This window comes from Schistocerca nitens, chromosome 3 (genome assembly GCF_023898315.1).
Source record: "Schistocerca nitens isolate TAMUIC-IGC-003100 chromosome 3, iqSchNite1.1, whole genome shotgun sequence".
Classification (NCBI taxonomy): domain Eukaryota; kingdom Metazoa; phylum Arthropoda; class Insecta; order Orthoptera; family Acrididae; genus Schistocerca; species Schistocerca nitens.
In genome coordinates, this window is record NC_064616.1 from 127996954 (window position 1) to 128022849 (window position 25896).

At 42.9% G+C, this 25896-nt stretch overlaps 1 protein-coding gene across 1 annotated transcript in view; it reads right to left on the bottom strand.

Annotated features, from left to right (window-relative positions):
• LOC126248071 (ras GTPase-activating protein raskol-like) overlaps positions 1-25896 on the bottom strand; it is a 406601-nt gene that overhangs the window by 228667 nt on the left and 152038 nt on the right. The window contains exon 4 of the mRNA XM_049948722.1: positions 6474-6530. Within this exon, the coding sequence (XP_049804679.1) occupies positions 6474-6530 (57 nt within the window). The remainder of the gene's footprint in view (positions 1-6473; positions 6531-25896) is intronic.

Below are 25896 nucleotides of genomic sequence, written 5' to 3' on the forward strand. Positions count from 1 at the left end.
AGATAAAGGCATATATTATGTAGACGCAGGTAGCAGATCAGCTATTTTCTATTTTTATTGTACGCTATGAATGCATTGTTAAGTATTTTTATTTATTGTTGTTACCATAATTTTCTTCCTCTTATTATTTCACAGGAATGACAGACCAATCTATATTGATTGTTAGGTTACTTGGCAGACTAGGGTTGGTGCCATGCTACAATACAGCGGACGAGGACCTACCGCCTAGACCAGGCTGGGCAAGTCTTGCACGCTGCACGTACACGCGAACTGCAGCGTGGCCATTATTGTCTCAGCGAAACGAATTTTTATGTGATGTTTGTTGCTCGCTTCTGTCGGCGTTGTTATTAAAACGGTACTGGTCACTTATCCCATTTTCTATAATAACGCAATATTTGAAACCAATGCAGATTTAACGAATAAAAATTACTCCTTTTCTTAGAAAGAAGGTTTATTTGAAAGCTAAAAACTTCAGCACTGCAGCTATTGCTGACTAACGTTTCTCCTTTTTACCCGGTTATTAGTAGAAACTGAAAAAAAAACACCTATTATAACCGAGAACAGACAAATACCGAAAAAAACCGGCTATTCAGATTTAAAATATCGGTATCGGTTTTAACCGGTCGGTATTTGCCATCCCCATTGACGACTACTCATACCTGTAACGGATTTGAAAAGAAGCTTATCGTGTTGAGCGGCTGCTAACCGCAAATGAATAGCTCTTTTTTTTTTCATCCGAGTTGACCTCAGTAATAGATCAGGAGTAAATACCACACTTTACAATTCTAATTGTGCCGAAAATAATGTAAGTTACTTAACAATAGCATCACCTGGGCGCGTAGGCAGCTTGTGTGTCCCCAGTGCTTCGCGTATTGTCGCTCGCCCGTCTTTAGGGGCAAATCAGGCAACTTAACGTGTTTTTCGCATCTGTGGACACAGGCCTGTACGTAAAGGATTCCAATATATTGCGGGCTGTTGATGCGTACACGTGAGATTAGGCCGACAGAATCAGTTGTTTACTCTGCTGTAACAGAGTCGTGTCGGGACTTGCAGAGGGTTACCAATTGCGCTCCTGGTGGCTTCAAGTGGTTCAAACGGCTCTGAGCACTATGGGACTTAACATCTGAGGTCATCAGTCCCCTAGAACTTAGAACTACTTAAACCTAACTAACCCAAGGACATCACACACATCCATACCAGAGTCAGGATTCGAACCTGCGACCGTAGCAGCAGCGCGGTTACGGACTGAAGCGCCTTGAACCGATAGGCCACAGCGGCCGGCTCCTGGTGGGAACAGACTCCCCCGGTCTGTGCACCAGTCAGCTTAATTTCTTTTAGTTTGTCATGGGGCACTGGACCAGCATTTCCGTCCGATCCTACCACCTCCGTAGCATGTGACAGGCCAGAGTTACTTCTCCTGGTAACTAGCCGTGAAGCGGGGGAGGGGGAAACAGAAACGTGATATTTGCACGACGTCGTGTTAGTTGTTAGAGACTTGTAGATATGAGGTTAACTGTACAACGAAATATAGTACAATATGAGGGCTACAACAGAAACGAAGTTACACTAGATGGTTCGTGGGCGTACTGGAACAAACCACAGAGACTTGGATGGAATTATTTGCACTAATAACGCCAAGCGCCACTCTCAGCAACATTTTGTTGCTAACAGTACGGTTTCGTTTAGGTTCATTAGCAGCAGTTTCATCCCGACTGTATACAGTGCCTGAGGATGAACGCCCAATTTCAATAATGCAGCCTAAATAGTTAAATATAGCAAATTTTGTCAGTGTGAGGTTTATACCAACTTAGTTACTTTATTTTATTTGTGGAATGATGTTTTTCCACCTTCGATTGTAATTATTTTTAATTTTCCGCTATTGGTCAATGTTGGCTGTTATGTCACTTTCAGCGGTACTGCTTGAAAATGGCGAAACGGCCAATGCTGGGTTATATCGGAAAATGATGATAATTAGCAGACGGCGGATAATTTTGCCATCGTAAAAATTTTGTACGACTGTAGTACCTTCTCAAGGCATCAGCTCCTCGTATAAAGTAAAGACTGTCGGTTATTATTACAGAATATTAGCCGCGCGGGATTAGCCGAGCGGTCTTAGGCGCAGCAGTCGTGGACAGTGCGGCTGATCCCGGCGGAGGTTCGAGTCCTCCCTCGGGCATGGGTGTGTGTGTTTGTCCTTAGGATAATTTAGGTTAAGTAGTGTGTAAGCTTAGGGACTGATGACCTTAGCAGTTAAGTCCCATAAGATTTCACACAGAATATTAATTCAAATCGGTCACATTTATACCAAGTCTGTTTCAGGTTCAGTTACGTTCTGCCGAGACAACTCAGAATTGTGATTTTATGGAATGCAATTCCGGCGTACTGCATCGTGTTGGCTACTGGTAGCTCGGAAAAGAGAAGGCTGGGAATTGCAATCAGTGTTTTACAAGGTACAGGGAAATGAAGAAGGAGAGGTACAAGAAAGATTAAATGTATGGGGCGAAGTAGTGGCAAATTATAGATTGAAATTTAATGCAAGGAAGTGTGTACTGATTGTGACAGCGAGGAATAAGATGAGAGTAGCAAATGAATTATTAGAGGGTAAATACTAACGAAAGTGGAAAGTTTCAAGTACCTGGGAAGCCTAAGAGAAGACAGAGAGAGTAATGACAAGGAGATTAGTGAAAAGGGAAGGCAAGAATATGGATTTCTGCAGAGTGTAAGATGCCGGATCTGGGACAAGGGTGTATCACCAAAATTAAACAAATATTGTACCGAGAATACTACGCTCCAATACTCAGTTACACATCGGAAACGTAGGCAATGAAGAATAAGCAGATGAGCAGGGTACAAGCTTCGAGATGAAATTTCTAAGAACTAGGGTACGTCCAACGAGAATGGACAGAGTAAGGAATGAAACGCCGAGAAAAACAATGAAAGAGAAGCCCATGCAAGAGAGCGTCGAAAAGACAAGATTATGATAGCACGGACATGCTAAAACAATGGGAGTTGGCAGAATATCAAAGCAGGTCCAAGAAATAACACTCGGAGGCATGAGACCTAGAGGAAGACAGAGACAGATGGATCGCTGGAGTGAAGGAATGTGAGAAGTAGGGAGGAGAGAGAGTGGAGAGAATCGTGCTGGGAGGAGAGAAATATTCCGAGCGGAGGCAGCCAGAGCCTGCAAACTGCACGCCGCGCTCAGAAACCAACTATCCTGGATTTTGAAATATGCGATTCAGGGAAATGACGGAAAACCAAAATATGGAGGGCTGGACGGGACTTTGCACCCCACTCGTCCTGAACGCGGTTGCATCACCTTAATCACTACGCCACTTGGTTCAGCGCAATAATTTTCCATTCTTTTGAGAAAGTAAGGTGAGAAAATACAACAGACGACTTAGCGTGATGTATCGTGATGTTTAACGCCTCGTCTATGTGATTTCATTCTTAAGGTAGTATACCTGTCACTGCCAGTCTTTAGCCCGTGGTTCATTCTATTTTATTCTGTCTTGCTATCGCCTATAGAAGTTACCGTACTTGTACTCATTGTATCGATTCAACAACGCCACTGAGAAAAGATATCTTATTAGCTTTGGCCATTTTTTGTACATTATTTATTTAACGCTTATTGCAGTATGCAGTCAGGACAAGCACAGAAGCTGGAATGAAATTAAGACGGCTACCAGCAAAATTAAATTCCGATACGTTGAAGGGTGACAAAATAAGTGAATCCAGAAGCTAAAAGGGCGAAAATTCTATAAAGCAGAAAGTAGTTGTGGCTGACGTAAGGAGACTGCAGCATTTACAGCATTAGATATTGATTGAAACATGAAAAAAATTGCTTTCTTAATCATATTTAGTACTGTTCGTTTTCAGTATGAAAACCTCTTTTTTTTGCGACAGTCATGGAAATCAAACAGGGAACGCTAAAGGCGGAATAAAATTAACTGGTGTCGAATAAGCTAATGCATGTGGATTTCAAAAATACGAGCAACTAGACCGAGACAAATATTCGCCTGAGAAAGGCCGTCTGTAAGTAGTCACTTTAATGATCGCGTTGTAAGAGGCGGTTGTTTAGTTCATTCTTCGGGTAGGGGTCAGTTTTCTGTTGACCTTACAATAACAGTATGCGCCTAGTAGATAGCTCGCTAATTAGAGAGCAATGCGGCATGGATGAGTTGGTATATATCGAGTTGAAAACAAAGGGAAACAGAACGCTTATAGCTGGAGACAGCAGTGAGGCCAGCATTGTTCCGTGTTTTGCTTCGGAACGAAGCCACTGGACTACTTGGCCACGCTACAATTGTAGCTGGCCTCCCCTGGCCCTTAATGGAAACACGCGTTGCCGTTACACTGAACGAATACAGTGGTGACTAAGGGAAGCACATCGCACTGTGAACTATTCAAAGACAGTTGTGCATATACTGTATCAACTGGTTCATCATATCCTCGTGAAATATCACGATAAAAACACACGATAAGCCGACCGAAGCGCCTTCACTCCCAGTTGCAGTAATATTGTGGTCGACTAATAAATATTCGTGTACGAAATGCAAGCGGAAGATGGAAGTTCGTACAACTTTTTACAGCTCTTATAAGTGAACTCCTCGAATAAGAAATATAAAAGAATGGGACCGGAAGACACCGTGGCCTTACTGCGCTTCCACCAGTTTTTAGAAAGCAGCGTTGTCCCATTCACACAGTTCCCTTCGTCTAACAATAGAACTGACAGACACTTTCGTGTAATAATACGGAAAAAATATTTTAAACTTATTTCCATACTGCGATTATTTGTTTTATATTCGAACAGTGACTCGATGAACAGTTGGATATAACGCAAGTTAAATACGAGTCAGCTATGAGATAATTATAACTGCATTCAGGTTAGCGTTATATCTTCCATTTAGCAAATTAAAGCGGTACGCAAACACACTTAATACGAAGAGTGAAAACAATGTGGAAAGATTCAGTTAAAGAAGAAGCAGTCTCGGTGGCTCACGTGGCGCATTATGTGCGGAACGGGCAAAAGGTGTTGGTCGGATGCCAGCTAGGCCAGCTCGGCTCACAAACACCGCCAGCTGCTGTGTGCTATCCACGCTCTGCAATCGACCGCAGTGTTTCTACCTTAACGTTTCCTTAAGGAAGTGCAACTAAAAACACTACAAGCTTTAAATCTGTTCATTGCATTATAGTGGACCTATTCTAAATTATTAAGGATGTCGGCCTTACGTGCGCTACTCTGTATGCTCGTAAATTACGCATTGTATTTACGCAGACTGCGAGGATTAGTGAAACTGCTTTGCGCAAAATGGGAAAGGGGCTATTCACTTAAACGCAGTGTTCGGAAACCCCGTTACGAACTTCTACGGGTTGTAGAGGGGAGTGAGAACAAAATATTTTGAATTGAAATCCACGTCAGGAAACGCACCGTTTCTGTGCTACAACCAGTTGAAAACATTGGTAACGCGACTACTTTTTCAAGTAACTGATTAGGCATGACCCAATACATCACTCGTTTTACAGTTCTATTCATTAATAGCCAAAGAAATGAGTTGTGTACTCGTCGACGGGTCCTCTTCAACATGAAGCAGAATTCCCCCTTCCAATTCAGGCGTGCGACTCACCTCGGATCGCCACAGTCAGGTACCCTTTCTCGAAGCCGATGCGTAATTGCGGCGAAAGTCGGACGTTGTGGAAAACGATCTCGATAAAGGCGACGAGCAGCTCTTCTATTGCAGTGAGCTTCACCATTCAGAATGATCGTGTTGGTATCTTCTACAAACATGTACTCAACTGGTTTCCTCTAACATTTACAGACACGTCAATGAGGCTCGATCCAGACCAGAGAGGTACGACATGTATAAAATGACACCAGCTGATCCGACGTAACCACCCCTTACCATAACAACTCTGTTGCATATCTAAGTACTCGTAGCAAACATGTTTTCAAACGGCTGTAACATTCCGGACATACGTTCCTGTTCAAAATATTATTCATTCATCCCCTCTAGACGTCATAGAAGTTTGTAACGGTAATTTCCGAACACCCTGTATAATGTTATTCAGACATGATTACAAAGCGAGTAGATAATTTATACCGAGAAGAAGTAACTAACTGTGCACATAAATCTTGAGATGTTTTCACGTCACGGAACGCATGGCCACATATTAGGAAGGGTGACGATGACACCAACATGTACTGATGGTAGACAATGAAAACCTCGTAACTCCATCTATCTCTGAAAACTCTTAGTTCCAGTAACCAGTAACTCTATAATCAAAGAGAGATTTGAAAGTGCATGGCTTGTACTATACAGTCACACATGTAACAACTTCCTGTATGAGTTTATATTATTTTTTAAGAAACTGTTTTTACTTCATCTGCAAAATTTAACAAAATGGCGTTACGAGGCTTTCACTGCCTACCATCGATATGATATTATCTGAAAAAGTTGAGAGAGAAAACTCACCGTCGTCGGGCTGCGGGTCGCACTGTGTACGCGGCAGGGAGAACGACTTCAACTTACCTGGAAAAGAAACAACAAATAGTTTTGAAAAAATGCTGCCATCTTATTAAGGAGTGCCTACAATTTTCGTTCATTTACACATCAAATGGGTATCTTTTGTAGCTGTGAATTAGACTTATATACCACATATTCAAATTAGTTTCATAACCAGAATCCGAGAAGTTTTAATTTCTCTTGTATGGTAAGTGCAAAATAACAGTTGCATAACGAAAAACAAATATGTGTGTTTATAGATTTAGGAGAACAATGATCTGTCATATCGAAGCATCCATTTGTACGAATAAGCTATTGAAAATATAAGTTCAAAACTATCCACTCACCTTTCACACATCCTGAGGACGTACTGATGAATTTAATATCTTGCGGATTAAATTATGTGTTAAATATTTTGACCTACCCGAAGTAAGATTCGTCGAATAATCTGGAAAATTTTACGATAACGTTTCCCAGCAAAGGCATCTGATGATGGTGACAAAGGAAAGAGTCTCTTATTTGTGTACTATGTGTTTAGTCACTGTGTTTGTAGGTCGCAGCGTGGAGATGATGCTTCCTGCGTGAATGAAAGATAACCGGAAATTTATGCACCAGGGAGACAAAAAATATTTACATTTCAGACACAGACCTAAGAAGAAATACGAGCTGTAGGGGCTATAAACAATAAGCTGGAATCCTTGTTCTCACTTCACGATTTAGCTATTCCGTAATTTAATCCGACAGTACTCTTCGTATCAACTGAAGCTCTTTTAGTGAAACAGAAAATTAAAAGAGAATGCGTTATTAATATGAAGGGCACCATTCATTGTTATTATGTCCGAATAGTTATAACACGGAGAAAAGAGCTTGCACGGGAAAAGCGATCGTGCGTGGTTATTCTCGGCTAGCAGTCTGTGTCGACAACTTGCAGATGTGTGTCTTATATTACTTGACGTCTTTCTGGGCACGAGAGCGTAAGAGTCGACTATTTGTGCTCCGATTACGACATACTTTAGCGGAAAGACTGAATTGCGGACCCAGATTAGTCGAGGAAATGAAAGGAAAATATCCGTGGCGCTAACTGCACTGTGAAGTGCGCGGACGTGCACTGTACATCAGCCATCATACTTTATTGTTCCCTCTACCTCTAGTTTAACGAGTGGGTGTCCTTCCACTGTCCACAGTGTCTTTCATGTGACAAAAAACCACAAAATTTTACAGTTTCATCTACAATCAGTTTATTATGTGGCTCGACTTTGCACAGATTTCGCAAAAGTCAAGCCAAGTGTAGCAATATTTCTTACAGCTTCAAAATGTCATTTAATTTGCAGTTATTTATACTGAATGAGTACTTCTTCGATCTCAAATTTCAGTTTCATTTATAATCCTTGTATAGTGTATGCATACCTTGCAAACTGTCGTAAAGTGAGACTATACAGATAGGTTGTGATCCTATATCTACATCTTGAGTATTTGAGTATGACAGAGTGACAGAGGGTACCCTGCACCACTACCTGTAATTTCCTTTCCTGTTCCACTCACAGAGTGAGGAAAAAACGACTGTCTATATGCCTCCCTATGAGCCCTCTTTTCTTCGTGGTCCTTACGCGAAATTTATGTTGGCGGCGGTAGAATCGTTCTGCCAACCTCTCAGCAACAAGTCCCTGGCTAACATCTGCTTCTCGCCATGCAAGTTCTCCAAAATGTGCTACGTATGTGACATTTTCATTATGAGTACCACAGATAAGTGAACCTGTGGCGCCTCCTCCTCCGTGTGTTATTAATGTGTGGACACCCACAAGCAGGGGAACCAAGGGCAGATACCCCCGAGGAATAAAGTTATGATCCTCAGAAACAAAATTTGTATCCAGCTCAGATACGACAGCCGCTGTTCTCCTTGTTATTGAGTATTTCATACATATCTGCCAGCAGCGTTGTACCTTCGATCCACCACGTTTTTTTCTCGAATTACCAGCCAATGTTAAAATGTACTGAAATGTAAATATAGAAAATAATCGCATATATCTGAATGTTACCTACCTTCCAGAAAAATAGTAGAATATGCACAAATCTGGTACAAATTCTACTCTTCAGCAAATACATTACACGTTAGTAAGTTCACATTATAAAATATTAACACAAGCTTTTTGAAAGGCTAATATATAACAGAATAAGTAGCGCTATCTTAGAGAACGTTCCAGTTGATCAGGCAGGCTTCAGACCAGGGCGTAGCTGCTGCGACCAAGTATTGTCTCTCACATCCTTCATAGAGTCAGGATACCAAATGAAGCAGAAAACATCTGTGGCATTTGTTGATCTAACTGCCGCCTTCGACACTGTGTGGAGGGAAGGCCTTGTCTACAAATTTCTCCGCATCATACCCTGCAGGACAATGGCTCGACTGATTAACAGCATGCTAAGTGATCGGAAGTTCCAGGTAATCACTGGAAGCAACATAAGTAAGGAGAGGAAGCTGAACAACGGATTGCCTCAAGGATCAGTTCTCTCACCCTTACTGTTCAACCTATATCTATCTGATCTACCTGACACTTCGTCCAGAAAATACTGCTATGCCGATGACCTGGCTCTAGCCGTCAAACACCAGGAAATGAAGACAACAGAAGAGATTTTAGCCAATGACCTGTCTGCATTAGACAATTACTTTAAAATCTGGAGACTCCAACACAGTGTGAGTAAAACAGAAGTGTGTTGCTTCCATCTAAATAACCAGTTGGCGAACGTAAAACTGGAGTTAAGTTTCAGAGGCAGAATTCTTCGTCACAACTGGAACCCAAAATATCTTGGTGTCATCCCGGATCGTACACTATGCTTCAAACAACACCTTGTTAACTTAGCTCAAAAGCTGAGGACTCGAAACAACATCGTCCATAAGCTATGCGGAACTACCTGGGGATCTTCAGCAACCACCCTGCGATCTTCAGCTCTGGGCTTGGTATACTCAAGTGCTGAGTATTGTGCACCTGTTTGGATGAATAGTCATCATACAAGACTTGTTGATACCCAGCTGAATACAATGCGCATAATATCTGGCACAACACAGATCTACTCCAGTTTATTGGCTTCCACTGTTAACCGGTATAATGCCTCCTGATCTACGCAGATGTACTGCCCTTATGAGAGAATTCCGCCCGCAGCTCGTGGTCGTGCGGTAGCGTTCTCGCTTCCCGCGCCCGGGTTCCCGGGTTCGATTCCCGGCGGGGTCAGGGATTTTCTCTGCCTCGTGATGGCTGGGTGTTGTGTGATGTCCTTAGGTTAGTTAGGTTTAAGTAGTTCTAAGTTCTAGGGGACTGATGACCATAGATGTTAAGTCCCATAGTGCTCAGAGCCATTTGAGAGAATTCCACAAGATCTCCAGGAATTCTAACCTACCCGTGCATAGCGACCTGCCACTTTTAAATCGCAAGAGACTGAAATCACGTCATCCAACTCTGTGCGATGCTGCTGACATGGTTGCTAAGAATTTCAAACCTCTTGAAGAATGGAAAGGTCGGTGGGAAACAGTGACAGATGCGCACCTGCATAACATCTTCTCAGGTGCTAAACTTCCAAGTGGATTCGACTTACCACGCAAGACGTGGTCTACTCTCAACAGAATCCGTACCAGCCATGGGCGATGCAGGGATGCTCTCTTTAAGTGGAAGAAGCTGCCTGGTCCAGCGTGTAACTGCGGGGCTCCATACCAGACTGTTCACCACATTGTCAGTGAATGCAGGATTCGAGCCTATCACGGCGCCAAAGAGGACTTCCTGCTAGCAACTCCAGATACAGTGCGCTGGATTGAAGGACTGGATATTCAGTTGTAAAGACAAACTTAAGTTTCTTGTGTGTCAATATGTACATATGTATATGTAATTTCATGATATGTCTGTATTAGCCATACGCTAAATAAATAAAATAACATTATTATGCTTGGTGATCAATAAACAAAGTTTATAATGTGCGTCCTTTTCTCCCCCCCCTCCCTCCCCGAAACAAACAAGAGTTGCACCCACTCCCCTATCTTACATTCTGGGTGAGCTCTTCCGTATGTAGCTGCCAATCGAGGGTGTCTTGAATAATTTACAACAAATTACTGTACCTTCGTTAAAAAACCCTAACACTGAGCTGGTGGCATGTAATCCCGAGAAAAATATAGTTTTTAGAAGGCTAAAGCGACCATACGTGTAGTATGTGAAAGTGACTTTCAATTCTCCGTATCCTTACTGAAGGAGGCATCCCTACATGCACTCTGAGTGATCGGGTAAACCACGTGTAACCTAAATAGGAATGGCAGAGTGGATTAGAACAGAGCTCAGTTTGTACGGTAACGTTCTTTTTATTCGGGAATAACGGAACCCTTGTTTCCTTATGGACAGCCTAAATAATATTTTCGGTCGATTCTCCGAATCACCTCAAAAGAATTTCGAGAGCTTTCTTCTGACAAATCCTCAAATGATTCTCTCGCCCGTGCTCGCCCATCTGGCCATCTGCATGAACGCTTATCCACCGCAAGGCAAATTACAGCACATCGTACCAATATCAACAATTTTCTTTTCAATTCCATTCGCGAGTTGACTAGGGAACAAATGACTGTCTTTATGTCTCTTTATGTGCCGTATTCTCTTTTTACTCACAGTCCCCACGCGAGTGACAGTGCAATGGTCGCCGTCTTCTTCGAACACGTGTTCACTAAATTTAGCTACTACATCCACTAGAACAACGTCGTCTTTCTTCCAAGGATTCCCATATACGTTCTTAGAGCATTTCTGTTAGAATTTCGTATGGGATATACCGCGCCTCTGAACTCGTTCAATGTCTCTTGTCATGCCTACTTCATAAGGACTCCAAATATTGAAACAATATTCCCGAATTGGTCGCATTAGCAACCTGTACGCGTTTTCCTAGAACCCTTCCAACAAATCTAAGTCTTCCATTATCCTCCACTAATACTGATCGCTCCCTTTCATATCTCTTTTTAGTATTTCCCCTAAATGCTTATATGATATGACGCGATCAATCCTGTAATCAGATACTAATACTGTAATCAGACACTACCGTGTTCTCTCTCTTTGTTGTAGGCATTATCTTTCATCGAAGCTAGTGTTCAGTCTCTGATGATTTAGACGCCGACAGAATCTTAAACCCCCCCTTCCCCTCTTCATCCTTCTTTCTCTGCTGTTTATCGTCCTCCGAACAGAACTATATTTACACATTTACTAGCGACTTGCCCCAGCAGGCGGCAAAACTGTGCTCGGGGCAATCCACGGTGCTGTCTTACTTCTGGCATAACGTCCACAGAAGTTAATGCCAACTCCTGAATGTTCAGAGCTTCCATAGACGTCAGAGAGCCTATTAACGGGAAGAAAATGGACGAGTATGTGACGAAGCCACCGGGTGGATTTCTTAGGCAAAGATAGAGGCGCAGAGATTCAATTTTCGTAACTCACGCGAATGTGAGACTGGCATCTGGCGTGTGGCTGTCAGCACGTCTTTAACCTGCAGGACGCGAAGACGGCAGCGTAAATGGTGTCGAGTTCCGCAAGGATAACGCGTCGGCACGCATTCCTCGCGGGGGCGCGCCGTGGCGTCGCATCTCATTCAGCTGCAGTTTCATCTCATCCGCACCTTTATCTCGGTATAATTTGTCTGAGAGTTTGAAACACTTTGTATTTGTAATAAACCTAATATTATGTAAACATATTTCACCATTTTGAAATAAATATTGAGGCACCTAGTTAATACGTTTTCTCAGTAACAACAGGATTAAATTTGATGCCGTGAATATTTTAAGAAGCCTTGCATGCAAACTGCTTACGTGAACTAGAGCACAATGTCGATTTCATCCGCGTGTAAATGTTGTTGTTCTCGATGGCTGAATGATCGAGCAGGTTACAGAACGTTCTAATGATAAAGTACTGTATGTCATTTCTATAATCGTCAGTTCGAGAGACTTCTCCACTCATATCAATGTACAAGAGAAAATTAGAAATGAGAAGTTTAAGAAAAAGCCTTCTACAATACACATTAAGGATGTAGTATTAAATCCATTACATTTCTGAGAGCAAACACCGTTTTAAATGTTTTTTATTCCAGTCTCTGATCACAATATCAATTCTTTAGACGGTGACCGGTTTCCGTCCGTAATGACCATCCTCACATCTAAAATATATAAATATATACATCTAGTGAGCAGTGTGTCTTTCAACATAAAACAGCAATATGTATCACAATATACTGTCATACAACCAGGAAAATGTACAGATAACATACGGTATAACGTACCTTTTTTACACCATGTCCTGAAGTGATAAGGCCATAATGGCATCTTCAAAACATATAAATAGAATCAGCACAGCATCGTCACATAGATCTAAAATAAGGTGTAGAATAGGCCACATCGTCTATACAGTGATTATTACAACTGGCTACTGAAGTACAGTAGCAACCAGAAACCTGTTTGCCTACATCCTCCCTAGATGTCGTTAATGTGGGCTTGCTTAGATGTAGTCATCATTTACGCAAAAAACATAATCTGATAAAAACACATTAGGTAAAATGCATGTAGCAGACTTATTAAAATTGATGCCTATCATAGAAACCAATTGTGATACATTAAAAGATGAATGCAGTTACCCATATAAAATTGCTAAAAGGAAATATACGAAGAGAATAGGTCCGACCCTTTTTTATGGTGATTTACGCTCAACAATTAATGTGGCAACCTATAAATTGATTATGAAAGATAAAATGTCTATATGACAGGTGAAAAAGAGACAGATCAATGATCAGCGCCCTCTGTTGGGTCGGCCGCTAGGATGTTACGTAGGCGCGCACCGATCGTAACAACTTAACAACTAGACATCGTGACATGTCTCCCACAGAAAACGTTTAAACAACATATAAGCGTTTTACCTTCCTAACCTAGCAACACGTGCATAGATGCTACACTACAAACGGTACCTTTAAATACTAATACGGGATATGAATGCATGTAACTGGCAGGAGTATGTTACAGTGAAATAAGAGTTATTTCTACCAACGTCTCAGTTAACTTCTGTGAGATTAATACATATTCACAATGTGTAACCTTCTGGGATAACTAACAACTGATGGCTGAACCATCAATTCAGCGAGAACCTTGAAAATACTGCGTCACTATTGCCCTAACATTGACAAAGTAGAGGGAGTACATTTCAGAGTACCAGTGACTTTGGCCGGCCGGTGTGGCCGAGCGGTTCTAGGCGCTTCAGTCTGGAACCGCGCGACCGCTACGGTCGCAGGTTGGAATCCTGCCTCGGGCATGGATGTGTGTGATGTCCTTAGGTTAGTTAGGTTTAAGTAGTTCTAAGTTCTAGGCGAATGATGACCTCAGATGTTAAGTCCCATAGTGCTCAGAGCCATTTGAACCATTTTTTGAACCAGTGACTTACTGTGCAATTATGCGTTTACTTGAGGGGAGTCAAGTCAACGACTCGCTTATTGCCTCTCCTTGAAATGCACAAGATCCCTGCCCATGGGAAATATGCTACTGCAAGTCACTTCAAATCGTCTTACTCACTGACGCAGCACACAAATGATAAGGGAACTATGCAACCCACTCAGTTTTTCCAAGCGCCAGGTGACTAGACTTACTGTGCCACTGGAAGAGCCACGACGGATTTACTTTAAACTTTGTACTCCGTTAGTGGGCCATTAAAACAACGTAATGTGCAAGTAGCAAGGTGCACTACACTGGAAATTCCGAGAAAATCGCGAGAGACGTTTTACGCGTCTATTGTATCTGTGTGAAGGTACCATTAGTAAGAAGACATTATGGTCAAGCTGTTGAGCTCGCGCGATGCAAAAGAGTCTTGGAGGGGCGGTGTGGTTCGAATCATTGTGCCGCTTAATTTTTTAATCAATAGTTTTTCATCACAGGTCACATTATTTAATTTATATGACATTTGAGACGTAATGTAACGAAAAAAACACGTGCATTCTCATTAAGTTGTAGTGAATTCCATATTTTATTTGACTATTTACAATTTTTAATTAAATTTTCAAGGACAGGGGACAAGCTTGGAAAGTTCAAATCAACGATGCGAATGACGTTATTCACAATCAGTAGTACAGTAAGTCACAATTTGCCAGACAACAAGAATGAAGTAGAATTACTCGTCGGATGTGCTCTACACATCACACAATGCAGGATGGTATTTGTCATACAGACATGGAAAATATAAATCGAAGCTTCATACAAATATTTCACGAGAAGACGCGTGTTTTTTTTTCATTACATTATGTCTCAAATGTCATATAAATAAAATAATAGTACCAGTGATGAAAAAGTATTGATTAAGAAAGTGTGTCCAGTGATGAAAAAAGTAATTGATTATAAAGTAAGTGGTACTAGGTTTCGAACTACCGCCTCCTGCACGACACGCTTGTATCGCACTAATGCTAACCGCTTGACCACAATGACCTCTTACGACCGATACCTTCGCACAAATACATCAGTTGCTTAATAGACGCGTAAAACTTCTCTTGCGATTTTCCCGAAATTGTCAGAGTAATGCACCTTATTACTTGCACATTATGTTGTTTTAATGGCCGGCTAAAGGTGTGCAAAGTCTGAAGTCAATCTGTGATCCCAACGTCGTGGCCTCCCCTTGTTGGATAACGTTTTCTGCTCTTCGCTCATGATGGTCCAATATGCTATTTAGTCACCTAAGAGCAGTTACAGCTACATATTAAGATACATAATACTGTAAATAGGGATGCCAGCCGAAGCAAATGCACATACATTTTTATATCTGTCCCTTTAAATCATACTAGAAGTAAGTTACCTTCCCCCGTCCATCATTGCTTCGAGGAAATCGAAACTTACGTGTGAGGAATAATTACTTTCGTTTCTTTTTAATCAAATTCAGATAGGTTGCATGCTATTTAAGGCGTTCCTTTGTTGGTGCAGGTTACATATGGCAAACAACAAGAGTATAACAACGACTCAGTCACTTGTATAGACATGAACTTAAAATATGAAATCCAGATATAGTACTTTTATGAATAATACCCTGCGTAAAGCGCAACAAATTAACAAAGAAGCTATTTTTTCCTGTACACGAGGCGTATTCGGACACACATAAAAATATTCCAACGGCTACACCACATACATTAGCCTTTTCTAACGTTTTCGCAAATTGTTGTGCTAATATGAACAAAATGTATTGAGCATTAGTGAAAGTGTTCTGACGTATTTCAAATTCCAGTTTGTCTGGAGACACTGTATTATGACAGGATGAAAGTATAGAATAGACTGGATATTTTTGACTGTCTCGTTGTTTATTAAGTATAAAGTAGTATATTTTTCGCCAAATAAGGGACATTTCTAATAAACTGTTCTCATTCATAAAATATTTCATATTAGGTTCTAGGCTTTACCACAGATATTTGCGGCTCTGTGAATTTTGCTTCTTTCATAGTTTAAAGTATGTAGTATAGTTTCACATGAGAAAGATCGAAAAGAAATAAATTAAGAGATGAAAAAAGGAAAGTACCTACGGTAATCCAATAACAAGTGTCTCTCGTCCTATTTTGCATCTCTGAAAGAGTTGTCAACTGCAATAAAATTATATTTATCAAGCAATAAGCACAGATCCGTCTGTGAACTATGGATGTGTAGACGTCGACATACGTATGTCAGTGACACAGAAAATATAAAGTTCACGGAAAGATAGTGAAATCATGCTTACTGCAGCCTCAACTGTGAACTGCAATCAGCTTTGTAGTGGCAAACAATGAGTGAATGTTTGCCTTGCTGAAGAGCACATTTTATCCTTTCAGATAACAAAATTATTGCAAATATATATATATATATATATATATATATGGCTATGATGATTAGCTCCGATAAATACGCGCCAGTACTTCAAATTAATTGGCCGTACATCTCAGCGGAATTGCTTACAACCTGTGAGCGGACATCTTGAATTAAGTGAATGCCAAAATGAATCAATGGTGAGAAATACACTACGCTGACGGTCTGCATGCAGGGGCCAGCTGTAATACTCGTCCTCTAAAAGTGGAGCAGTCATGATGGTAGGCAAATGTCAAGACGCATTTCGCAGAACAAAGAGCTACTTTATTGCTTTCTCTCTTTTCCTTGGCGTTTATCCGTCTAGTGCTAGATCTGCTGTTTCGGGATGTGAAATTTTATTTTAGCAAACAACTTTGTGGCCAGATGCCATACCTGACGCCACAGTAATCAAGGTAACCTAAAGAGAGGGAAGGCGTGTACACTAGCTGGCTGTGAATCGTATTCTCTGTGGAGGAATTTCGGGAACCTTCAGCCGAGCGGTTCTAGGCACTGCAGTCTGGATCCGCGCGACCGCTACGGTCGCAGGTTCGAATCCTGCTTCGGGCATGGATGTTTGTGATGTCCTTAGGTTAGTTAGGTTTAAGTAGTTCTAAGTTCTAGGGGGCTGATGACGTCAGATGTTAAGTCCCATAGTGCTCAGAGCCATTTGAACCATTTTTGAGAAGAGAGGAGACGTACGGCACAATAACAGAAAAAGGAAGAATCAGAAGAACGCCCGCAGCTCGTGGTTCGATTCCCGGCGGGGTCAGGGATTTTCTCTGCCTCGTGATGGCTGGGTGTTGTGTGATGTCCTTAGGTTAGTTCGGTTTAAGTAGTTCTAAGTTCTAGGGGACTGATGACCATAGATGTTCAGTCCCATAGTGCTCAGAGCCATCATCATCAGAAGAACGACAGAAGAACAGCCGACACTACTATGGACAAAACAGTAAAAGAAAACCACAGAGAGATGCAAGAGAACTGATGACTGTTACTGGCCGACCACGAGAATAAAACGGAAAAGCCAGCCACTCTGCGACACATTAAAACATCCACCCTAAAAGCATTAGAGGCCGGCCGTGGTGGTCTCGCGGTTCTAGGCGCTCAGTCTGGAACCGCGCGACTGCTACGGTCGCAGGTTCGAATCCTGCCTCGGGCATGGATGTGTGTGATGTCCTTAGGTTAGTTAGGTTTAAGTAGTTCTAAGTTCTAGGGGACTGATGACCTAAGATGTTAAGTCCCATAGTGCTCAGAGCCATTTGAACCATTTTTTAAAAGCGTTAGAGTGGAGAACGCAAGGGCCAATGGGCATGCGCTAAAACTTGTATAGAATGAGAAAACCCACCGTCACGTATAAAATGTAAAACTAAATTAGCCGATGAGGCGTTGTCAGCTAAAATTAATGGCAACGAGTCCGGTAACAGAAGTGTCTGTCACAGGGCAGTCAAAGAAGGATAGATATGGGCCACTGTCAGCGGGACACCGCACCGACACTGACAGGCTAGGCGCAAATTGCGCCACGCAGCGCAGCGCGTGTTTTTGTAACATCACAGGTTCAAATGGGACCGCGCAAATTGCGACGCGACGCGACTGGGACGCGACACGCGCCTGGGCCAGGTCGCGCGGCGTTTTGGTTGAGGCACAGTTTCTCGCGCCGCGCGTCGCGCTTGCCTCCCTAGCACCGTGGGAAATTTGAGGCGGGGAGCGGAAAAGTAGCACGGCCATATGCTCACATCGGAACGGCGCATATGAGCAGTGGTAATATTCCCCATACGATAAATTTTGCCTTACTGTGTACCGAATTTTATTGCCTTTGGGTAGTATTTCGTTTTTCGCCATTTAAACGCTCCAGCTTTCTTCGTTAGCACATTATACTTTTCTGTTACTTATATGTGCATAGTTTTGTTTTGTATTTCTTCTGTCAAGAAAAATGTATACTTCAGTAACTGATGGGCCATTGGCCACTGGAATTGCACCGTGTGCCTCCGCGATGTTTTCAGATCGCAAGAAGGGACAGAGGGTAGTGAATAAGGAAGCAAGGAATATTATAAAATCATGTGAATAAGAATCAAGGCAGGAAAGTAAAGCAAGGTTACCTTCTCCCTGCCTAGTAAGCTAGCGTATCTGTACGATCTGTTACAAAAATTTAGAAAGGGATAATCTCCAAAGGTGTGATCCCTTTGTGCATCTGGTAAAAAGCGTCCAAGATCTGAAATATAGAAGTTTCACTGTGATTACTCTGATATGGATGTAATAATGTAATACGACACACTGTACTACATGCATGTGAGCAACATGTTTCCACTGCGAGCTAGAAACAGTCGAAAAGCAGTCACAAATAACAATGTTTTAATTGGTTCGCCGTGATGAGAAAAAGCATTTCAATTGTGGCATGGGCATTATCAGCATTAATAAACTAATTATACAACAACAGGCTACACAAATGAAGAAAATGGTCGGTATTATTACGAAGGTAGGAATATCCCAAAAGAGTGTTATGATTAGATATATTTAATTTGTTGAAATGTGCTGCTGACAAAGGCAGATCTACTTTCATGACAATGTTTTTCGAACTCCATCTCACAAGGCACACATGGCTAGCTTGTGCATTCCTGTCGCGCGCATTATCCTTCGCTGCTGACAATACACTCACCATTGTGTTGTGCGACAGATCAATTGTTTATTTTTCTCAATAACAACTATTTTATTCGCGATCATGCATTGTCAGTTTGGCAAGCCCTAGGTGAGTAAACAGTATCTGGCATGTGCCTATCATTCCGCCTGAAGGAACGCTCGTCATTGTTTTAATACTGCTCAGGTCAAGAGAAGGAATAAAATCCTTTGGTAAGTTTCCATTCCAGTCGCTCAGTGTTAAAAATACGATGGGTTACGGGGATTCCACCAAAATTCCAACAGAATTGCCAATCTGTTTTTGTGTGAGTTGTTAACCTTTTCTCATTCGAAGAAGCATCACCATTTATGAGTAAAGGCCGCATTTCTCTTGGTGACTGGTTTAACTGTACTTCCTTTGTCACAATGTAATTTGCCAAACTCATCTCACATCAGCTACTGAGACAGAATTCCGAAACGGAGGGCCTCATTAAACAAGTAATTGGCAATCACAGAGTTCAATAGCTTACGAAAAACCTCGTAGTATTCGTTTGCAGTAACATAAAAGAAGAAATTTAATTTTTATTTTCATACTAGGAAGCTCTTGTTTCGCTAGCTGTCAATAACTCTTAAAAAATTACAGTCACTGGAGTGAAATAAATAAAAAAGAAGTATAAGTAGTGATATATCACCATAGATAAGAAAGTTCCGTGTGTTTAATAATTGGCAAAACACTCTCCTCATTGTGTGCTATCATTCGCCAAACTTTCGCTTCGATGTCTCGAGCGGTTTAGGAGCTACGAGAGATGTTGCGAGTATTTCATTCTCGCGGGCGTGAGATCGGAAGTAAGCGCGCTACATGGGATCCATTTTCTCGAGATCGGAGGCAGATAGAGATCTCCTCCCAAGTCTAAACAAAAATTCAGCACGTTAGCTGAATTTCATACGCAGCGACATATGGTGTAACAAGCACCAAACGCAAAATCATAGCGACCCCTAATTTTCGTTGCAAACTTTTTGAGTTTTGCGTAGTGTCTCACTAAAATGTGTACATCACAATAAGAATGGTCATTAGCGAGGTGATGGGCACTTCGTCACGAAGCTGACATATAAACGCTACAAGTAAGGCAAAAATCATATATTTTCAGGGAATAGTTTCTGTCAAATCGTTTGAGAAAGATAAGAGGTTGCGCGCGAGTCGGTTCAGTCAGCGCAGAGCGTCGCCAGTCGGCGCGTGCGAAGTATGGTGTACGCGTCGCAATATGCGCTGGACCCGCGCGACCCGTGCGTCACGTGCGTGTCGCGCTGTAGTCTAGTGTCACGTCACACGTGCTATACGCTTCTCAATTTGCGCCTAGCCTGAGGTGGGTCATAACGGCGCAGGAGGTAGCCGTGTGTCATCCAAGCGTGGCCAATGCGGAGCCGGCAGAGAACCATAGAGTCCCTGCGAGAGGCCCGCATGGAGGACTGCCACACATTCGTAGTCTCCTTAATGGCACAGTTTGTTGTGCGTGCTGAGTTTATGCCATTTCGTCTCCCAAAGCCTCAAAACCTTGCGGCGTAGTACTGAACGCATATCAGTTGCAGAGAAGCCGATCTCCATAAGCGGTTTCAGCGTAGCCTGTTTGGCCAGCCTATCGGCAAGTTCGTTGCCTGGGATTCCGACGTGACCTGGGGCCCACACAAACACCACAGAACGACTGGACCGTCCCAGGGCATAGATGGACTCCTGGACGGTCGCTATTAAAGGATGACGAGGGTAGCACTGGTTGATAGGTTGTAGGCTGCTCAAGGAGTCAGTACACAGAAGAAACGACTCCCCAGGGCATGAACGGATGGGCTCAAGAGCACGAGATATAGCCACCAGCTCGGCAGTGAAAACACTGCAGCCATCAGGCAAGGAATGCTGTTCAATATGTCCTCCGTGGACATACGCGAAGCCGACGTGAGCATCAGCAAGCGATATATACCACTTCGTGGCCTCGGTACATGTCAAGAATCGAGAGGAAGTGGCAGCGGAGAGCCGCGGGGTTAATTGAGTCCTTAGGGCCATGTGAAAGGGCCAGGCGAAGCCGCGGCCTAGAAGTACACCATGGAGGTGTACGAGAATGGACCTGAAGTATAGGTGGTAAAGGCGACTCCAGTTCGGAAAGAAGGGATCCGACACGAACTGCAGTTGAAAGCCCTGACCTGGGCCGCCGATGCGGGAGATGAACCGCCGTGGGTGGGAAAAGGAGATGGTGATTCGGGTGCGCAGGAGAACTACGAACGTGTGCGAAGTAACTGGCCAGCAGTTGTGCACGCCTAACCTGCAATGGAGGGACTCCGGCGTCCACAAGGACACTGGTCACCGGACTCGTCCTAAAAGCTCCTGTCGCTAGGCGAACGCCACAGTTTGAGTAAACGCAACGCTGAGGGCGCCGCTGAACCATAAACCAGACTCCCATCGTCAAAGCGGGACTGAACAAGGGCTCTGTAGAGCTGCAGCAGCGCAGAGCGATCTGCACCTCAGTTGGTGTTGCTCAGGCAGCGGAGGCCGTTGTACCAGCCCACAGTCGTTAATTCGCCACGCGGATTCGATCCGCGTCTGGCCCACTTCCCTGTCTCGCAAGCTACGGCGTTGAGCGTTACACGACCAGATAAAATGAGGAGCTACAAACAGGCGTTATTATCGAGGCTCACAGTAGAGAACTCTGAACCACCCATTTGCAACGTAGCCAATCGGATACAAATTTGGTCATCTTATTATGTTCATCACTAAACTCTTGTTTATTTCAGGAACAGCGTGTGCGTGATAATGAAGTAGAGGAACGCTGCGTTACGCAAAGACCTTCGTACCTAAAGCGCAGAACATACATCTTCAACATGTCGGTGGCTATTTGGGTCAACAAGTGTGATAATAACAAGTAATACGAGGTCGACGGTAGATATGCATATTAGCTAGAGCGCATTTTCAGTTTACAGGACGAGGAAAGAGGAACTCAAGCAATACTGACAAAACAGTACGGACATGGAGAAATGTAAGAGTAAGCATTTGGTAACAAGCGTGAGAGAAAGGATGTCATAAGAAACTTCACACACGGTAATTAGTTTGTACCCAAGTTGTGTAATGTGTGGCTGCATTCTCAGAACCACTTTCTCGGATCGTGGAAAAAACAGCTGTAACATCACGTCTCTGGGTCGTCGCATATTGTGGGCAAAACATTACTGTTGTTTTGAGCACTGCGAGCTGAGAAACTTTCTCATTTGCTGGCACTGAATCCACGAGGCAATAATGAAACAGAAGGCTTCATATTCCCACAATACTCGCACACGCTGTCACACTCCCAGCTCTCACTTCTGCTTCAAATTATGGGCATCTGTTACTGTATTCTATAAACCAGTAAAACTGTGGACAGAGGAAAAAGGAGAGTTGGACTAAGTGCGAGAGAGGGCGTTATGTATCCGACGTAACGGGGCACGCGGCCCAACATATCGGAGCTGCCGAGTTGAGTTTCATAAGCAGAAATTAGGCAGGCGGCGCGAAAGCGTGGGCAGCCTATATCGAGGTCGTGCCTGTGCCTGCGCTGCTCGGAGCCTCTCGTTCAGTGCCTGCCCCGATCACTGCCACGCCCTCACTCTTAATCCTCCATTTGTATCGCAACTATCAGCGCCTCCGTGGCACAGCCGTTAGCTACTATGAAGCGGTCTCAGTTTCAGTTCCCAGCGGCTAGCTCGGGTTTTTCTGGCATGGGGGAGATCTGGAAGGAGACTCATTTAGCCTCTTGAGGCCAACTAAAGAGAAGCATTCGGTCAGAAGCAATGTAAGTGACGTCATGTCGAAAGGCTTGCACGAAGTTGGGAGGTGTAAGTGGTAATTTAAAGTAGACTGAGGCGACAGTGAACATTTGGATCGAGGAGTAATCCGTGCAGTTGTGTGAACTGCTCTCCCGAGGTGGATTGGTGGCTAACGCATCTACCTTGTAAGCAGGAGGCCCGGGTTAGATTCCCGGCTTAGGTACAAAGTTTCACTCGCCGCTTCGGTTTGTGTACATGAATGATATTTGGTTACTGCATTTAGTGCGGGTTTGGACGACATACAGCGACTGACTGACGCATCATCGGCCATACGAAACTGCTGAGGACTGAAATTTCGAACGGTTATTGACCTTATATTGTAGGCATCGTTTAAGAAGATACTGTTCGAAATTACGCTCCTCATGGAGTGAAATAGGGAATGAAAGGATTTTTGAAAATCTCTATTAAGGCAGTTTTTAAGCTAGAACTACTAGCATTTGGTTTCTCTGTCAGAAATAAAAAAATACTTATTTCAGCATTTTCTGAAATTCAGTTACTAAGGGAGTAAAATAGGGGATGCAAGCTTTTTTGAATATATATTATTAAAGAACTACTAAAGCATTTTTAAATCTACATCAACGAAAACTCGTATCTGACTTCGCAGTTAGAAATAAGAAATATCTCTTTAAGTGTTTTTGGAAATTGAGCCTCTTTAAGGAGTGAAATAGGGGATGAAAATTTTATGAAATTTCATAATGAAAGTATTTTCAAATCTTAATCTTTGAAAATTTGTATTTGGCTTCTCTGTTAGAAACAAAAAATACGTGTTTCACTGCTTCTAGAAATTCAGCCTCTAAGAGGGTGAAACAGTAGATGAAAATTTTTAGATGATTTATTTCGATGTATTAAAAAATTAAAGCTTAATCTACGAAAACTGGTATTTCGCTTTTAGGTTAGATATAAAGATATAGCCTTAATTAGTGTGAAAACTTTATAAGTGTTGCAATTTGTGAAGAACATAAAAATTCGATTAAAGAAAAAAATCTTTTCAGACCATACAGTTTACGCAAGCAAAGCAGTGGGCGCTAAGCTAGTAAGAAATAAAAAAATACAGGAATAAAGTAGTAAAGGTCTGTAAAAACAATATATTAAAAGGAAGTGTCCAATGATTTGACTGTGTCTGGTTGATTACTAACCACAACATGACAAACTATGAGACACAAAATTCTCCTACCAGGCGATACACAAAACTTTATAATTTTTTCCTCTACCGTCGATTTGCGTCGCACACGTAACTAGAAACACATGTCTCCAAGTCTGTCACGGAAAATTTTCTGCAGCTGCCCACGCTGTCCTCTGCTTTGCACTGCTCTCTAACTTGTGTTTTCTTAATAATTTTCCAGATGTTTGCCAATTGACGCGATATGCTCACTAGCCTCTTGAATACACTGGAATGTGCTAGACGTGCAACAATTATGGAAAACTGGGAGGTAGAATACGTTTTACTGGCCTATTGACGAGTAGGTCATTAGAGATGGAGACCACACTCAGATTCTTTGCGAAGAAATCATCCGGGTCTTAGCCACTCGGGGATTTGAACCGCGACTCTTCCAATACGAGTACGGTGCCTTAAAGATTGCGAAACCTTGCTCGTTGGTATTTATTAAGACTAGTGTCAACACCCAGAACAGACAGAGCAAAGGAATACTCAAGCTTCGAAGACATACCAGAAAAGCCGGCCGCGGTGGTGTAGCGGTTCTGGCGCTGCAGTCCGGAACCGCGGGACTGCTACGGTCGCAGGTTCGAATCCTGCCTCGGGCATGGGTGTGTGTGATGTCCTTAGGTTAGTTAGGTTTAAGTAGTTCTAAGTTCTAGGGGACTTATGACCTAAGATGTTGAGTCCCATAGTGCTCAGAGCCATTTGAACCATTTGAACATACCAGAAAAGCAACGAAAATATCGAATAAACAATTTATCAATTCTGTATCGTGTGACACACAAAAAAGGAATAAGTAAGCGTTTCCGATATTACTTGCAATTTAAGTACCACAAATAGTGTCTGTGTACTGTTAATAACCCTGTTCAGCGCTTTGTTACAGCTCAATTTATCGAACGCTTTATTCGTGGATGACATTCTGCTCTATGAAATGATGGAAAAATTCTCTAAACTGATTCAGCGTGTGCAAATATAATTTTTAGATAACTGTTTCCACAATGTAATCATCCACCTCTTTTTTAGGAGAGAGTAGTCACCTGTAAAGGAGACAGCATGTAGGACACTGGTGCTTTGAGTACTGCTCGAGTGTTTGCGATCGGTACGAGGCCGAAGACATCGAAACAGTTTCGAGGCGGGCTGCTAGATTTGTGACCGGAAGTTTCGAACAACACGTAAGTGTTACGGAAATGCTTCGAGAACCCAAATGGAAATCCCTCGAGAGAAGCCGGCGTTATTTTCGAGAAACGCTATTGAGAAAATTTAGAGAACCGGCATCTGAAGCTGATTGCCGAATGATTCTACAGCCGCCAACATACATTATCCTAAGGACCACGAAGATAAGATACGAAAAATTTGGGCTCATACGTAGGCGTACACACAGTCGTTTCTCCTTCGGTCTATTTGTAAGTGGAACAGGAACCCCGCATGTATGTGAAATGAAAGGTTCGGCTGCAGTCTTATGCAGCACACCATCCCATTTGCCTAAGGCAATTTGCCGGCCGGAGTGGCCGAGCGGTTCTAGGCGCTACAGTCTGGAACCGCGCGACCGCGGGCATCCTGCCTCGGCCATGGATGTGTGTGATCTCCTCAGGTTAGTTAGGTTTAAGTAGTTCTTCTAGGGGCTCGATGACCTCAGAAGTTAAGTCCCATAGTGGTCAGAGCCATTTGAACCATTTGAGCGTTAGGCAATTTAAGAAAGCCACTGCAAATCCAAGGAGGAGGACTTTAACACAAGCGTTCGCTACTAAAATGCGAGGTCGCACCGGCACTTGGTAATCAGTGCAATTTGGCGAGAAGAAGACGCTGTTCTGGGAGGCTGCAGGCCCGCGTCGCCTGTCTGCACGTCGCGGGTGGGCGTCAGCGCAGATAACCGCAGCGCTAGTATTTCACTGCTGGCACGCGTGGCCCCTTTAACCGCTGCACGCCGTGAGGGCGAGCAATTACTGGTCTGCTATACT